Below are 16515 nucleotides of genomic sequence, written 5' to 3'. Positions count from 1 at the left end.
AAACTATATTTAAAGTTATTTTTATTTCATTAACAATCTGAACATCTTTACTTCTTTTTTTTTTGGTACAATAAAAAACTTTACTATGACAATACATAAAGATTGAATTCTATTTAATAACCCATTTTTTTAAATGAACCAATTTCATGTAAATTGTGACATAAAAAATTAGTTACTGAATAAGGCCACTTTATTCTAAAGAGTGACACGTAGGCAGGTTAATATATGAATTGAGATGCTTAATTCATCTTAAAATACTTGCTATTTTAAAAAATATAATTATTTTTCTGGATATTTCACCTAAATGCCTAAATATATTTACAATTATATTTTAATTCTTTTGACAATGATATTTTTATTAAGAATAAAGTATAATTTTGGCTACTCACTTAAATTTTTTATTTCAATTTAGTATCGTAAGTTTAAAAAGTTTCTATTAGATTAAGTTGATACTTCCATTAGTTTATCACACTAATTTAGTCAATAATTTGATGATATGTGACAAATTTTAAGAGATGTCAAGTCCATGTTTGTCAAGTTGGTCAAAATGAGCATTGTAAGTAAAAAAAAAAAATTATTGAACAATCATTTTAGTCTAACAAGAGAATTTAAAGACCAAAAGTGAAACATTTTAAACTTAGGAGACTAATGTTATGTTGTACAAGATATTTCAATTAGTTTTAAGTTTTTTTTTACTTATCGAAAAACTTGTATGATTGTTCGATAAACAAGCTTTTTCAGTAGTTTTTAGTATTTTTTTAGAATACTACTCGAAGTAACGTTTTAGAGTTTTTCTAAAACGTTATATTCTACTTTTTTATATTTTCTTTCATTTTTATTCTCAATATATTTATTCATTCCTTATTATCTTTTTAAAATAAATTATGATTTTATTATTTTTTATCATTTTACACTTTTCAACTACTTTAATAATTAATTTTACTAAATACTTACCGTTTGATAAGTTAGCTTTCATTTTTCAACTATCACATAATTTTTTAACTTCCAGCTAACTTTTCATAATTTTGCCAAACATAACTTAAGTTGAAACAAAAAATTTAGATAAAAGAAGAAAATTATGTTTTAGCTTTTTATTAAATATAATAATTTTGTTTATTGTATTTCTATAATTAGAATTTTCTTAAAATATATATATTATCTTATAAAACAAAATAATGAGACAGAAAGAATATAACTTAAAAAATCTTGGGATTAATTCTTAGTAACAATTAGAGGAACAAATCAAATTAGCTATGTTTGTGCTGTCTTCAATAACAGAGATAAGATCCACAAGATTTACCGTTGATCATATCCATAGTCCTAATAAAGTTAGATAATGAGACAGCAATTAGCCAACATCTTTAGTTGCACGTAACAGACCCTTGGTTAAGGTGTTTGTTTCCGCATATACCCCAATCCTTACACAATAAAAGGTCATTTTTGTATTTGACCACCCTGTTTGGTTGGTATATACTGTAAGCCCCACCACAAACCTTTCTGTCCCTTGAGCTAAAATAGAATAACTAATTCTACATCCCAGCACATTTAACCAACCAAAATTTGGGATGTTCTTTTCACAAAGACCCCTGAACTTTCTAATGTCAAAAGTTGGACTCAAGGAACCTATGCTTTCATCAGGGTTCTTTTGAGTTCCAACACCTTTGCTTTGGAAATTGATTCCACCTGATCAAGTGAAAGAGATTCTTCAGGCTTCATCTTTGTTTCTTTCACGTAAGAACATTGCTCTCCGGTTTTGTAACTTAAAATATTACCATAATTTTCGTTGAGTTTAACATGTAGCCTTCATTGGTGCCAATAACATGTAGTGAGTGCTATTCAAATTTATAATGTGGTACGATACAATCATTAACTTAAAATATTAAGTTGTGCTTTCGATTTACAGAAAATTTATAATGTGGTACGATACAATCATTAATATCAGAGCTGGCAACATTAGAAAGTTTAAATATTCTGCAGTTTCATATACCCATATCAAGAGTTGTCTTGCAGCTTAATTCATAGAATTCAATCTCATTGCAATTTATCTTGCAGACAATTTTTCCAATTTAGAGCAAAGAAAATGAATGGCCACAAAAAGTTGAATTCTCCAAGGGGAGAGGTTGGAGAGATAGACACTAGGGCACCATTCCAATCTGTCAAAGCTGCTGTTAGTTTATTTGGCGAAGTAGCCATCACTAGAGACAGATTTTCTGTCAAGAGAAGATCATCAGAGGTATGCATCAAATATTACATACCATTTTTTTCCTAAAAAAGATATCCTAGGATCAGGATAGAGGAGAAACTACTGCATGGTCCGATACCACCACATATCTATGGTTCCTGATCAATTTCTACATGACACATAATCGAGATTTTAATTCATGAGAAAGTTAATAGAATTCAGTTGCTTGAGACATTTTTGTCATGGAAAATGATTTTCATGCTTTTTCTTCATAATTTGCAGAATGTATTTGAAAAGGAGACGCAGCTTATCTTGGCCCAAAAGGAATTAAACAAGATAAAGAAACAGGTGGATAATGCTGAGGCCATCAAAGCCAAAGCACTTTCTGAGCTTGAGAATGCCAAGGAGATCCTTCAGAGTTTGACAAGCAAGCTGGCCAACGTGAGAGAATGCAAACAATCTGCAATGCAAGCAGCTGAATTGGTGAGGAACCAGAGCAAGCGATTTGAAAAGACACTATCGCTAAAAGCCGTGGGATATGAAGCTTGGAGAAAAGAACTAGAACATGCAAGAAAAGCGTACACTACGACTATAACTGAACTAGATTCTTCCAAGCAAGAACTCACCAAAATAAGGCAGGATTTTGATGCAGTTTTGGAGGCAAAGCTGGCAGCACTTCAAGCAGCAGGAGAGGCTCAGCGTTCAGCAAAATTAAACTCGGAAAGAATCAGTGAACTCTCAAATGAAATTGCAACCATGAAAGCATCAATTGAACAAGTGAGACTTGCCTCTGAACAATCCCAAGAAGAAAGTGAAGCCCAACTTGTTGGTTATTACAAAACTGCCAAGGAAGAAGCACAGAAAAACTTGGAGTCCTTAAAGAATGAATACGACACTGAACTCATGCAAAGTCTAGATGCCAAACTTGCTCAAACAAGTGCTGAGATTGAGTTTCTTCAAGAGCAGATTAAGAAGCTGCATGCTTCTAAGATGGATTCTGTGAGGCTTCTAACTTCAGAGCTTAAAGAAGCCACAAAGACACTTGAGGAGGTTGCTGAAGAAAAGAACTCCCTTAAGAAACTGGTGTTTTCTCTTAGGACAGAATTAAAGCAAGTTAAGAAGGAGCAAGATGAAGTGAAGGAGAAGGGACATATAGCAGAAGCTCTTGCTGCTAACCTCACTGGTAAACTACAAGGGAGCATGAGAGATGCAAGGCCTAAGCCAGGCACTGTTGATGACTTAGAAGCAAATATGTTCTATGTGCAGAGTGCGAAGATTCGGAAGCTACAATTGGAAACTGAAGGTGCAATAAGAGAAGCAGAAGAGACGAGGAGAAAAGTTCAAGAGCTGAAGCAAGAAGTTGAAAAATCAAGGGCTGTGGCTGAAGAAGCAGAGGAAAAACTTGAGCTCGTTCTGGTGGAGGCTAAAGAGGCAAAAGCAGCAGAACAAAGAGCCGTTAAAGAGATGAAGATTTTGTCTGAAGTGGGTAGAGTCCCGTACTCAAAATTCAATGGCAAGATCAAGATGTCAAATGAAGAGTTTGAGGCACTGAGAGCAAAGGCCAAGGAGTGTGAGGATTTGGTTGAAAAGAAAGAGGCAATTGTGATGGCAGAGCTGCAGGAAATCTATGCAAGAAAGAATGAAGTGGACAGAAAGGTGGAAACTAATCTGAAGGCAATTGAGGAAACAAAGGCTGCAGAGGAGACGGCTTTGTGGAGTGCAGAGATGGCAGATTCTGCAAAAGTGGCAATTGAAAGTGAACTGAGGAGGTGGCATCAACAACAACAAAAGGTGATACCAGGTGCTGCTTCTCAGAAATTGGAGCATTCTGCAGCACCAATCTTGACCATCTAGAATAAAAGTCAAATCTAGTAGATATAGATGGGAAAGGAAATAACTTGGTTATTGTGTTGCCTTTCTGCCTTTATCTTGGAAGATGGGCCATCACTTATGTATCATCAACTCTTCCAGTACGCTTGGAAACTGTGTTGATGTTTCCATCTTTCAAAAACAAATGGAATGTGCAAATGCAATTTCTCATTGTCAACAACCTGCTTTTTTTCTGGTTCCTAGGCCCCTTAATAAACAACTCTCTGGCTCTTGTATATTCCAAGTAGCTGTTCTTTATGCACAATCACGCAAAGCTGAACAAGGTTTTCAAGTACAGGACATAAAGCATACGATATTTCTCTTATGCCATTCAACAATGCTTTAACATAAATTATAATATTATATTTGAACTGGTAGAGAAAATCAAGAAATATCAAGACCAAACATGCAAAAGATCAGGAAACACAAGGATAAAATATTATATTTAGCATTGATCTCTTGCATTGTGATACGATGTAAAGCTGGGATTTGCATTAAGTTGACTACCCCTTAATTTCTCTTTTAACATACATAAACAATGCTAACTAATTCTGCCGAATCCTGATAGAAGTAATTCTAATGTGGAGTCTTCTTCCTACATTGGTTGTACTAAGCAAAAGATCTCTGATTTTAAGGTCTCAACAGTAGATCCTAAAAGAACGTATTAGACATCATTTCCGTTCTCAAACTTGTGTAACTCCGACTCTATAGTCTTGGCGATCTCAACTTCATCATCTGGAGGTACTGGAAAATCTACATGAAACGATCCCTGCTTGATGGGTTCAACAGCTTCACGGAGTCTGGCTTGCTGCTTGATGTGGTTGTAGAGCCCTTGATGGAAGGGATGATCCAAGGAATAGCAATTTTCACTACCACTCTCAGAATGTCTGGATGATCCAGAACCTTCTCTTCTACAGAAATGTGGTAGAGACGAGTAATCCATGATCTGCACACCAAATTTAATTTGTTAAAGTCATTAATACAAAGTAAAAATAGATAATAGGTACCATAGAGTTGGCCTTCAATTTTTCAAAAGAACTATCATGAGCATACTAAAAGGAATGAAAATAAAAAGTGGTTACTCACTAAAGAAAATGATTTTGATTAAATCCATCAATAGAAGTACAACTAATATTATGCAAAAAATGCTTATAAAATTTTAGGAAACTTAAACAAGAATAAATCTGTTATGAAGTGACTAGTATTTTCTTTTAAAAACATTTTGATAGGTACAAAAACAATTTTAATTAAATGCATAGATAAGATGAAAATAATACAAACATTAAATCCAAGAGTAGATTTTGTGAAAAATTCATCCTATAAAATATTATATAAAAAAGATTGAATTGTATACAGACAACTTGCATTACAGATCCACAGACTATCACTCTCCCCTAATTTTCTGTTATGTACTCCAATTCTGGAATATGCAATAATTTTATTTCTACAATTTTTAACTGCTGTTGGTGTTTCTAGTGATTAATAGCCATGTCTTGGAAGTTTGAAACATTTTGCAACTAGTTTCAGAGGCACCGTGAAGTGCAACTGGGTAATGAGGGTAAGGGGCTTTATTGCAATGTAAAGTGCATGCATGTGGTAGAAAGTAATGGCAGAGTTTTAAAGATAAGTTTATGGCACCACTGTCTCTTATCTGAGGCAAAAAATTGCACACATTTCATCTCTGTGCTGTTCTGCTAATGGCTTTTGTAAATGGGTCTCTTGTCTGGTAAGCAACCACTTAGTTTCGTTTTCCTAATGCACTTTTTCTGTTTGTGATTTTGTATTGCATTCTTTATTGTTACCTTTAAAAGGAAAAGCTATCCTCTAATTTTGTGATGCTCTCTCCAATTGTTAAATAAGTAGGTGCTCCTGGAGTATATGTTACCCACGACTGAGATCGATCATAATAATTGACAATTTTTTTCTTCATCATGGCATAATTTCAATTGTTGGGGTATGCACTTGAGGAGTCTTGTTCAAAGACATGAGGACAAAAAACAAAAAACTTACAGTCAACAGCTCATCTCGTCCACAACCTGGTAACACCTGTATTTTTCTTCTTGTCCTCTCTTGTAAAAGTGGCTTCACAACCTGCTAACGCTGAGTGTTTAAACATCATGCTGAGGTCTCAATAGGAACTCAACTGAAACTGCTATATTAAATAAAAAATATCATACAGGAAGCAAAATCATAAGGCAATATTTTTTTATGGTAGAAATTTCTCACCTTCCAACAAGCTGAAAATATGTATGGAGCATTTACAATGTAATAAGTATTTGTCTTCTCAGGGTAGTTCAGATCATCAATGGATGATATAATAGTTAACAACTGCATCAGCACGAGCAAATTTAATGATATATATATAACAGATGCAGAAGAATTGAACATTTTCTGCTTTAAGTTTGGTTTCGTGTAGCAATAACAGTAAATGTTTGACCTAAACGACAAATTGGAGAACAACTTTCAATCTTGTGTATGTTTGTACTTCTTTCAGACATGCTACATTTTTTTTTTTGGTGAAATAGTTTACTACTGATCATGATATGTTAATGATAATTTCCAAATGATCTCACACATGTTCACTATATCAACCTTATACATCCATATTGTTTACCATTCAAATTTAACTTTTAAGAACGGATTATCAATACATTCAATTCACAATTAATCATGGTATGGCAATGCTGCGGATCAAATAGCAGTATGAACAAAAAGTACCTTAATCTGATTCAGGGCTGATAACTTCAGACCAGTCATGTCTAAGACCTTTATACAAGTGGTAATAGGTCGCCCTTGCTTCTCTGATGCAGAAGGCTACAGACATATATGGGTCAAAACAGAAGGCCAACAAAGCTCAAATGGTTAATGAAGAAGACTCTAAAGACTAATACTCACCAAGACTATACGCTCACGATATTCATTAATTTGAATGTGTGACTGCACATAATAATGGACCTACAAACATAAAAACACCCAAAAAAAATGCCAGAACGATCTCAGAACACATAGCTTAAGAAAAACAAACAGATAGTGCTTCACAGAGGCAACATCCGTTTTCATTTTTTCCAATAATTAAACTTACAGATGCTTTGTCAAATGTGCTAAGCCCAACACCAATTGCAAAGACAGGCAGACCCTGAAAAGGCAGAACAAGAAGAATAAAAAATTTTAAAAAATGAAAAAAAAATCCAAGTCCTATCATATTAATCAATATCATTAAAAATGCACATGGTCATAAAGCCTAAGTTGCATTTTCTGATGAACAAACACTTTGAAATAAAGCAAGAATAAAAAATTTTAAAAAATGAAAAAAAAATCCAAGTCCTATCATATTAATCAATGTCATTAAAAATGCACATGGTCATAAATCCTAAGTTACATTTTCTGATGAACAAACACTTTCAATTAAAGCACAACTATGATGAAATGGAACGAGGAAAAGATTATGTTTGAGAATGAGCACCTCTCTTGAGTAACCTGATAATCCTATGAGTTGTGAATCACGCACCGCTCTGTATAAATCAGCAGGAACAATTGGTTTCTGAAAAACGAATCACCAAACAGACATACTTGATGTTATAAATCACCAACTTCAAAATTTACTGCTAATGCTCTAATAAGATACATTATGCTGTCATTATTTTCAAAATAACAGACGATAAAGAATATAACGGAGCAAGTCTCTCAATTATAGACAAGAAGTGAACTTAAATTGATAAAGAAATCATGCAAGGGATCAGCATCATAAAAACTTACAGATAATATATTGTCAATCTCATTTTGCACCCTCCAATTTAAACAATCAACCAACTGAAACATAATACTGACGTCAGGTACACTATGTTGCATATAGTGGAGAACTATTTGCAAGCAAAATGTTCAACCAAAGGACACTTCCACCATATATATCTTACCATTTTCTGTGCCTTGTAAGGATCCCAGTCCCTTGCTTTTAGAAACCGCATTAAAGTTGCAGTGACAAATCCTTGATGAACATTCTGGCAATTAAAGTTACGAAATTCCAAAGGAGGAAAAAGGAGAAGCTATTAGTTTTGTAGAATCAAAATGCCAAAAAATAGTTTGTATCCACATTAATAAAGTATTCAAAATTTAGGGCAGGAAGAGTTATAAGTTGGCAAATGCTAACCCATGATCTTATAGGCAGTGCTATTTTATCCTTTTAGTTCCTTAACCACTGCCATAAGACATAAGGGCACTGGTTAGCAAGACCCTCATTAGTTTTCTAGTTAAGTACTCGTTAATTGATTACTAAAAATTCCTAGTTTTCATCAAACCTCATAAGATATAGTTGGGTAATTATCTTTAATTATTAAATTTATAGCACTCCGCAAAACAGAAAGAAGTTACTAGTGATGAGGAGTACTTTACAAAATAGGTGAAAGCGTGAAACACAAGTTAGATTATATAGTTGAAAGAATCCGAGAAAGAGAATTGAAATCATCAGATCTCATTTGGGAGACATTACGTGTCAAATATCCAGCAACAGTGGAAGTTGGGAGTCAATAAAAACCAAGATTTAGGAGAAGTATAAAAAATCCATTGAAGGTTTCTGATTGGGCGGCCCGGAACCCAACCCAACCCGTACCATACATAATAGATCAAAGTAGCCAAATGAAGGAGAGAGAAAGTAAGAGTTGAGTCAAAGATAGAGATCAATGAAAATGCAAAATGCTAACCTGAAACGTTGTTCGCAAAGGCTCCTCAACTACCATTGTTGCAGATTCAAAACAAGAAACAAAAATAATTAAAAACTGAGAGAGAGAGAGAGAGAGAGAGAGAGAGAGAGAGAGAGAGAGAGAGAGAGAGAGAGAGAGAGAGAGAGAGAGAGAGAGAAAGAAAGACCTTGGTCAATGAATGCCTGGAACTGCTTGATGGCATCCTGGGAACCAACCCCCATTTCTTGTTCTTCTTAAACTCTCAACTTCACTTTCCTTTCTTTTCAGTGTTACTTCAAATGTGAAACACACCACACCTTGAAGCAAAACAAAAGCAAGAGGTTTAAAGATATAGCAAACAAGAACAACTAATAGAAAGAAAGACCATAAATGAAGATTCAACAAAGGCGGGCCTATCACCAAGTTCTTCCTACCTACAATTTCCACCCTTTCTTTCTCTTTTTAAATTCCATTTTCTCCTAATTATATTAACCTCCGATACTTTTTTACTTTTTCATTTTTATTATTAATCAGATCAGTTGAGAATAGATTGGAAATAATTATAAAAAAAAAGGCAAAAATGGAAGCTTCACTGTTCAGAATCTAATGAGAAATTGAAAGTTGAGATACCCAACCCCACAATTTCCAAACAGTGAAAAAAAGCTTTTTTATTTTTTGAGAATTTATTGTTAGATTCTTTGTCTGTTTTTGGTAAGACGTTATTATATTAGTTAGTTACAATTGCAATTATAGTATAATTGTTGACAAGTCATTGCACCGTTGATTTCAGGGACCCACTGCCTCGATCTGTTTTCAGCCGTTAAATTTTAGTTGAGTGCATCTTTCTTGTGTGTGTGTGTGTGTGTGAACATGGAATATACTTGTTAACTCCGACTCCGATAAATAAAAATTTAATATTAATAGAAAAAATTAAAATTTTAGATGTTCGTCTTGGCCCACTCAGTTAAGGCCTAAGTTATTGACGATCTTTTAAATCTATAACATTAATTGTTTTTTATTTTACATATTAACTTTTTAAATCTTAACCATTTGTACTCAAAATTAATAATAAGAATCTAACTTGATTGGTTAAACAAAGCATATGAGTATTATAAATCATTTAGTATTGTATTTAATTTTTATGAATAAAGAAAAATATTCTAATTTTTCATTTTTATATTATATTTTTTGTTTCTCTATAAATTTCAACTATTTATATTTTTAAATTAACTATCCTTCAATCTACTTTTACTATACATTAAACTATGACAAAATAAAATTGAGAATGACTTATTATTTTTTCAATATTCATGTCATTTATAACTATATATGCTTATCAATTATCATGCTCTTTTTCAAATGTAAATTCTTTTGAATTAATTATACATATTTTAATTATTTTAAAACATTTTTACAATTCAATATAAATTAATTATTCGTTTTTATATAATGAAACTCTCTGCAAGTATTACTTTTATAGTTATATTTTAAAATTTTTAAAAAATAGTCTAAAGCATGTTTTCCTTTTTAGTTAAAGAAAAAAAACACATGACTTCAAACGTCATTTTCAGGGGATAAAAAATATAACAAGTTAAAGGCCTTTTCCTAGCTATGAGTCGTCTTCTAATATGTTGATGCAAATTGGATGCATGCTCGACCTCCAACAATAGCATGAGTTGGCTAGTAAAGAATAAATGATTGTATGATCAAGCCCCACCAACCCCAATCGAGTGACTTGTTTAGAATCGTGCACAAATTAACAACACGGAAAAAAAAAAAAAAGTGGTGGGAAAAAAGAAAAAAAGAAAAAGGGTTATAGTACGCATGCACCTAAAAAGAAAAGGCCAACTAAAAGCACGTTATAAGATAGCTCTACACCATCTAACACTGCCTTTATTTTTACGGAAAACTCTCTTTTTTTTGTGGCGAAAGCGAATGAATTCTTTACATATATACTTAATAAATTTTAATTTATGAAAATAAAAAAAATTACACAACTAAAATTTTCATACGTGTAAAACTTCAGGTCACACGAAACACTCAATTCCGACGGGGTTTTCTATATTTGAAATACTTATTAGAGAGTGCTTAGTTTTATGGCTTTTATCTAAAAAACAAATTTATATTGAGTTGAAAGATTTACACTAAATTTTATAACAAAACTATTTTAAAACAGAAACATCTATACATAAATCATTTTAATTTTTTTTTATAATTTTTCATTTAAAATTAATTTGTAAACGTTGATCTAATCACGCACTTATTCATCAATGAAATCTTACTTTCAACCATACCTCAAGAGAAGGTAACTAGTGCACAGATGGGCAGGTAAATCGTCTTCCTCGGCTTGCTGGACGAATTAGAAGCTGACACTCGTGGTTTAGCTTTTCCTAGACTGTAGCTGCTTGTCTGTTTTCTTTTGTTCTCGGGGAGTATTCTGAATGATAAAACAACATAAAAATCACGCACTTATTACCAATAAAAACGCACACACACATGCGCATGCAATTAATTTGTAAACGTTGATATAGTCACGCACTTATTAATTTGTGTGCATGCACACTTGTTATCTTGAATTCCTTTAAGATTAGTGTGTGTGCGCGTGTGTATACCCTTTAAACCTTTTAACATGTGTTCTTCTCATAGGTTTACATCATTAATCTGATTTAGGCTTAACCTTAGGTGTCTTCTCTTGCCCCACGCAGATTACGATCACTGAGTGTCTGTTCATGAACTAATGAAAAAATGGGTACCCTATGGCTCCAAGACACTTTAAGGAGAGGTATGTATAAGACATATATGACATTCCGTGGTGACGTTTTGCACTACTTTCTAAGCTTATTAGCAGCAGGCTAAAGACCAAATGTGATGTAGGAGCTAGAGAATTCTCCGTGTCATTGCCAAACTTCAAACCGAAAATTTTAATACTTGCATGTTGAAAAAAAATAAAGAACTTAACTTTAATGTTTAATTATAATTATGTTGAAAAAATATTAACAAATTAATAGTAACTGCTATATATAAAAATAAATTTTAATTATAGTTTATGATAGTTTTAGTATATATGTTACTAATTGCAAGTTTTATAGAATTACTTAAAATTTAATATACGGAATCAGTTGATTGTCTTATATTACGATTTTAAAAATATTAACAAAAGAAGATAAACTTGTCGATGTCAAAACCTGGGTCTGGTCTTGACTGTTGTAACAGAAGTGCCGGCCTATCCACGATGTTGGATCAATTCATGACCGAGTCAAAGAAAAACAAAGTCAAATAAGAGCCGATATTAAGTGGGAAATCAGAAACTTCAAACAAAACAAATGACAAAATTTGTATTCATTCACATTATATTTTGCACTTTCAGCTGTGCCCAAACATTGACACATCCAAAGGAAATAATTAAGGGACAATTTAGGACGTAGAAAATTACGTCAACAGTGAAGCTATTATCTTTAGCCTCCGCATCATTCTTTGAATTGACCTCAAAATTAATATGCATTGTAAATACCATTCTAGACGCAGTTCATGGTTTTTGGGATGAGAGGAAACGATGCACTTGAATAATTTCAAGAAAGATTTGTTGGCATACGGATCCAACGACTACGAACATTTTTATACGGAGCCAACAACTATAATTAAAAGTATATATCGGTAAGAAACGATGCACTCAAATTTATAATATACCGAGAGATTTTTTTGGTCAAATTTTACAAATATAATAATGAAATATATATTTTTTTATAAAAAAAACGCCTTGTGTGATTTGGCAAGATTAAAAAAAGAAGTCAAAGTTAATGTTTCCAATTAGAGAAAACCAAGACATAACAGCAAAAAGTGTACGTTCTGCGAGATCGCCAAATAAAGGTAAAAAGTAAAAAAAAAAAAAATGCATTTCCTTCCTTCCTTCAAATCATACAAAACAAACCTTCCTTTGAGACGCATGCATGATGCTGCTAGGAGTCTCTCTCATAACGCGTTTCTTTCATACTTTGGAATAAAACTTCAAATATTATTATCTTAATATATTTGAACTCATTAAAGGAAGAGAGTGTGACTGTCTACCGGCCCACTCTTGAGTTCATAGCTAAAGAAGGTACGTAGAAAACTCTGACTTTCTCGCTTCATTTTTTATTCCCTTAATAATTCAACAACATGCATGTGATGGCATGTGATGTGATGCACGTAATTAAATTCCTCTCTCTTCTCTTTTAATTAAATTAACCCAACTTCTAATTTGTCGACCTTCAATTATTAATAGTATACTGTGTACGTATTTGTCGATGGACATGGACGGGCATAGAAGCAGCGGCACCGGCACCGGCGTGTGTGAGATAGAAGAAGTGGACGAGAATTCGAACGAGAGGCAACTCCATGATGATGATGATGATGATGAAGAGTACTGTGTTTATGTAGCAGTGGGTAAGAGCGACACAAGCATGGACGCTCTCTCATGGGCTCTCAACAACTTTGTTGCTCAATCACCATCTACCATCATTTATCTCATTCATGTTTTCCCTCAGATCAACCACATTCCAAATCCATGTAACTTCATTATATAACTATTTCTTCTTTTTTCACTCTTTATTTCTTGGTGCAACTTGGTCAAACCCAGTACCTACCTATATATGTATGAGGTTCAAGTTGTGGGTTGCAAGATGAATTGAACTAATTGATGTTTGATTGCTAACTTGCTTTTCTGTTTTTTTTTTCCTTCATCATTTTGCTTTCTTTACTTCAAACCAAGCATCTATTTTTAGTGTCAAATGTCATCTTGGACAAGGTGGCCAAACCAAGTAGAATGATCAAAGAACATACGTACTTTTTTTAGATTTGCCCCGTTTATATCAACAAAACGGGGGGGGGGGGGGGGGGAAAGTTCAGAATTTGAATGAAATTGTTACTTCCAAGTTGATTTCAAATGTAATTTCTTATTAACATATGTACCAACCAGTCCATATGGATCTAATTTGAATCCGTGTCTTGCCACTCTTTCTTGTGTGCTTGCAGTGGGAATAGGAATGATTCCAAGGAATCAAGTGAGTGCTGAGCAGGTGGAGAGTTATATTGACCAAGAAAGAGGCAAGAGGAGAGAGCTCCTTCAGAAATTCCTACAATCATGCTCTACTTCCAAGGTACTAATAATACATTATATAAATCTAATGGAATTATCAAACCCTTAATTAGTTATTCAATTCCATAGATAAAACAACAAAATTATTCAGAACAGGTTAAGGTAGACACCATCCTGATTGAGAGTGACTCAGTTGCAAAGGCTATCCTCGACCTGATTCCCATTCTTCAAATAAAAAGGCTAGTGATTGGAGCCAACAAACTTCATCTAAGGTACATTACATAATCTGACCGTATCAGTAGGCTTAATTATATTAATTATAAGCATTTCATTAATATTTGAGAACTGAACAGAAAATCAAAATCAAGGAGAGGGAAAGGCATAGCCGATCAGATACTGCAGAATGCACCACAAAGTTGCAAGGTGAGAATTATATGTGAAAAGAAGGAAGTAAATGAGCAGATGATGTCATTGTCACCCTTCCCACAGCCGCTTGCCACTTGCACCTCTGCTAATGATGCTTCTATAACCAGTAAAAAAGAAGATCATCAAAACGATTTGGTTTCATGTATTTGTTTCATACCCAAGTTTAAATGATTACAGTGTACATGTGTGGTTGTATAGCAGCAAAGGACAAAGGGTATAGATGTATAGCTCAGTCAAGTTCTTTGACTCGTAATGTAGCTCATCATGAATAATTTTAATAGTGGAGATGAAAATTTAGTTTGCAAATTAATGCCAGTCGTGAATCATATTGTATTATAAACTCCGAAGTTGGGTCCACTATTTATGAAAATAGGGGAATTGAACGCCATTGAACTTTTTCACTTTTATATATTGTAACATTTTGTGGAAAAGAGTAAGTTAACTTTATATATATATATATATATATATATATATATATATATATATTAATAAGTGTTGTCAGAGTTTTGTTATAAAATTAATAAAAGAAATTTTTTATTAAGATACATAAAATTATGTTATATATAATTTTTTTAGTATTTTTTATAATTTTCACATTAATTTTTTTTGTTTGAATTCTTTAATTAATATCTTAAGACATTTGATAACAAGATTCGTATATATATATATATATATATATATCTCAAGATTTAAAATACAACTTTTGGATTTTTATGATATGTCACGTTATTATTATCACACAATGAATATGTATACTTTGGAAGGAAATTTGAATCTATGTTTACACCTCAATGTAATATAGAGAAACAAATGAGAGAAAAATAAATCCGCTTTTGACTGGACTTTTTCTCAAATATATTTGAGATATATAAAATTGTATAACGAGAATAAATTTTATACCAAGTCAAATGGGAATAAGACTCTATCATTGAGTATATATTACGAGAGAAGTCCAGCGTTTTAGACATTCTTCACATCAAAAGTCTAATAACAAATATCTATTATTATAGTTAAAATAACATAATGCTAACTTTTGCTAATCGCTAGTATTTTAATAATCAAATAATATTAATATTAATAATCAACACAACATTAATTAACAAAAATCCTAACAGGCCAGTTCTTAGACCACGTTTCTAATGGAACTATTATATATTTATATTAATTGCTTGTGGCCGCAATCTAACTTAATTAATTTATTTTGTCCAATTTGTTGTTTTCTTTTTTTTTTAAAAGATTTTTTTGTTGTTTTCATTACCTTTTGCATATTATACCGTATGGGGTTTTTGACCTAGTCAAATATTTAGATATATACTATTAAGTCCTTTAATAAATTGAAGCATAATAAGTTCAGGTACTCATCTAAATTGGATACCCTAAGTACAACACGTCACTACATGTGTTCAGAAATTCGGTCAGATTAAATACCTGAATATCTCTTATGATTATAATAGTAATTCAGGTACACACCCATACCAAACCAAAAACTTAAGTATTCCTATTTTTTATCACAAGTTTTCAGGTACTCTGCTATCTTGAATACCCCCATTTTTCGGTAGGAGCATTCAATACCCAAATACATAAAAGACAATAAACATGCTTAAGGCTATAAGAGGTGATTATGATGTGAAAGCATTGTTATAAGAATCCTTAATGACAATTATTAGGATATTATCAAATATGATAATGACATACTTACAAGAACCAATAGGTTCTAAAGTCCATTAAAATATGTATAAGTAATGATATATTGAAGTAAGACATTGTTCATCACATTAAGTACGCATTCTATTTTTTTTGTCTGAGATATAACTTGAGCATTGGGATACTTTTGACAGGTATCCTGCCTTCCCGGCTAAGAAATACCGGATAATAGAGAAAAAGACTTGAAGAAGGAGGAAGCTTGGGGGAAGATTACCTGTCTATCCCTTGTGTAGGTACAGATATGTTTTTCTCCATCCCTGTCAAATATGAATTTTCTGTGTATGTATAGGTATGGCGTTTTCCTTGACAAAATATTGTTTGCGTGTGATCTTTTCCGTGTACTCCATTTTTCATTAATGCATGTTGTTATCTTGGTTACGTCAAGATGAACGGAAAATTCTGTTATTATTGTAATGTTAATAAAATAGTTAATTTAATGTTAAAATATCGTTTTAGTGTTACGTAATCCCCCTCAACCCTACCCTTTTTTAAATGATAGCGAACGCATCGAACAAAAAATATTGTTCATAGCATAGCATGTGATTTGACTTTATTGGAGGTGTGTATCCCTGGATACCTGACGA

At 32.6% G+C, this 16515-nt stretch overlaps 3 protein-coding genes across 6 annotated transcripts; 2 read left to right on the top strand and 1 right to left on the bottom strand.

Annotated features, from left to right (window-relative positions):
* The first annotated feature begins 1591 nt into the window (after nt 1–1591).
* LOC100796853 (WEB family protein At1g12150) lies at nt 1592–4344 on the top strand. Its single transcript, XM_003550418.5, has 3 exons — nt 1592–1731; nt 2053–2233; nt 2465–4344. The coding sequence occupies exons 2-3, from the start codon at nt 2081–2083 to the stop codon at nt 4034–4036; spliced, it is 1725 nt and encodes a 574-aa protein (XP_003550466.1). The 5' UTR covers nt 1592–1731; nt 2053–2080; the 3' UTR covers nt 4037–4344.
* Nucleotides 4345–4481: 137 nt separating this feature from the next.
* Nucleotides 4482–9373, bottom strand: LOC100797194 (phosphatidylinositol/phosphatidylcholine transfer protein SFH2). 3 transcript variants are annotated; one of them, XM_006600220.4, is made up of 12 exons: nt 9162–9373; nt 8915–9044; nt 8749–8777; nt 7966–8049; nt 7808–7861; nt 7515–7592; nt 7134–7187; nt 6947–7006; nt 6770–6865; nt 6278–6379; nt 6062–6142; nt 4482–4997 (listed from the first exon to the last, which is right to left on the bottom strand). In XM_006600220.4, exons 2-12 carry the CDS (start codon nt 8967–8969, stop codon nt 4716–4718), a joined length of 975 nt encoding a protein of 324 aa, XP_006600283.1. In that variant the 5' UTR covers nt 8970–9044; nt 9162–9373; the 3' UTR covers nt 4482–4715. The 3 variants fall into 3 exon arrangements, with proteins under 3 accessions (XP_006600283.1, XP_006600284.1, XP_003551080.2); XM_006600221.3 differs by lacking the exon at nt 9162–9373 and adding an exon at nt 8199–8246; XM_003551032.4 differs by having other exon boundaries at nt 8915–9168.
* Nucleotides 9374–12932: 3559 nt separating this feature from the next.
* LOC100527773 (uncharacterized) lies at nt 12933–14676 on the top strand. Of its 2 annotated transcripts, none has more exons than XM_006600093.4 (4): nt 12933–13272; nt 13738–13862; nt 13931–14073; nt 14155–14676. In XM_006600093.4, the coding sequence occupies exons 1-4, from the start codon at nt 13011–13013 to the stop codon at nt 14396–14398; spliced, it is 774 nt and encodes a 257-aa protein (XP_006600156.1). In that variant the 5' UTR covers nt 12933–13010; the 3' UTR covers nt 14399–14676.
* Nucleotides 14677–16515: the final 1839 nt, after the last annotated feature.

Source organism: Glycine max, chromosome 17 (assembly GCF_000004515.6).
Source record: "Glycine max cultivar Williams 82 chromosome 17, Glycine_max_v4.0, whole genome shotgun sequence".
Lineage (NCBI taxonomy): Eukaryota > Viridiplantae > Streptophyta > Magnoliopsida > Fabales > Fabaceae > Glycine > Glycine max.
The sequence above is the reverse complement of the archived record's forward strand: the minus strand, read 5'-3'. Positions and strand labels throughout refer to the sequence as shown.

Bases quoted from the DNA above. Each gene is read 5' to 3' on its own strand.
- LOC100796853 (XM_003550418.5), top strand. From the start codon at position 2,081: ATGAATGGCCACAAAAAGTTGAATTCTCCAAGGGGAGAGGTTGGAGAG. The intron at 2,234-2,464 runs GTATGCATCAAA...CATAATTTGCAG, and splicing joins TCAAGAGAAGATCATCAGAG to AATGTATTTGAAAAGGAGAC.
- LOC100797194 (XM_006600220.4), bottom strand. From the start codon at position 8,969: ATGGGGGTTGGTTCCCAGGATGCCATCAAGCAGTTCCAGGCATTCATT. The intron at 7,593-7,807 runs GTAAGTTTTTAT...TTCGTTTTTCAG, and splicing joins AGATTGACAATATATTATCT to AAACCAATTGTTCCTGCTGA. The intron at 6,380-6,769 runs GTACTTTTTGTT...GTGCTGATGCAG, and splicing joins CAGCCCTGAATCAGATTAAG to TTGTTAACTATTATATCATC.
- LOC100527773 (XM_006600093.4), top strand. From the start codon at position 13,011: ATGGACATGGACGGGCATAGAAGCAGCGGCACCGGCACCGGCGTGTGT. The intron at 13,273-13,737 runs GTAACTTCATTA...GTGTGCTTGCAG, and splicing joins CAACCACATTCCAAATCCAT to TGGGAATAGGAATGATTCCA. The intron at 14,074-14,154 runs GTACATTACATA...AGAACTGAACAG, and splicing joins GCCAACAAACTTCATCTAAG to AAAATCAAAATCAAGGAGAG.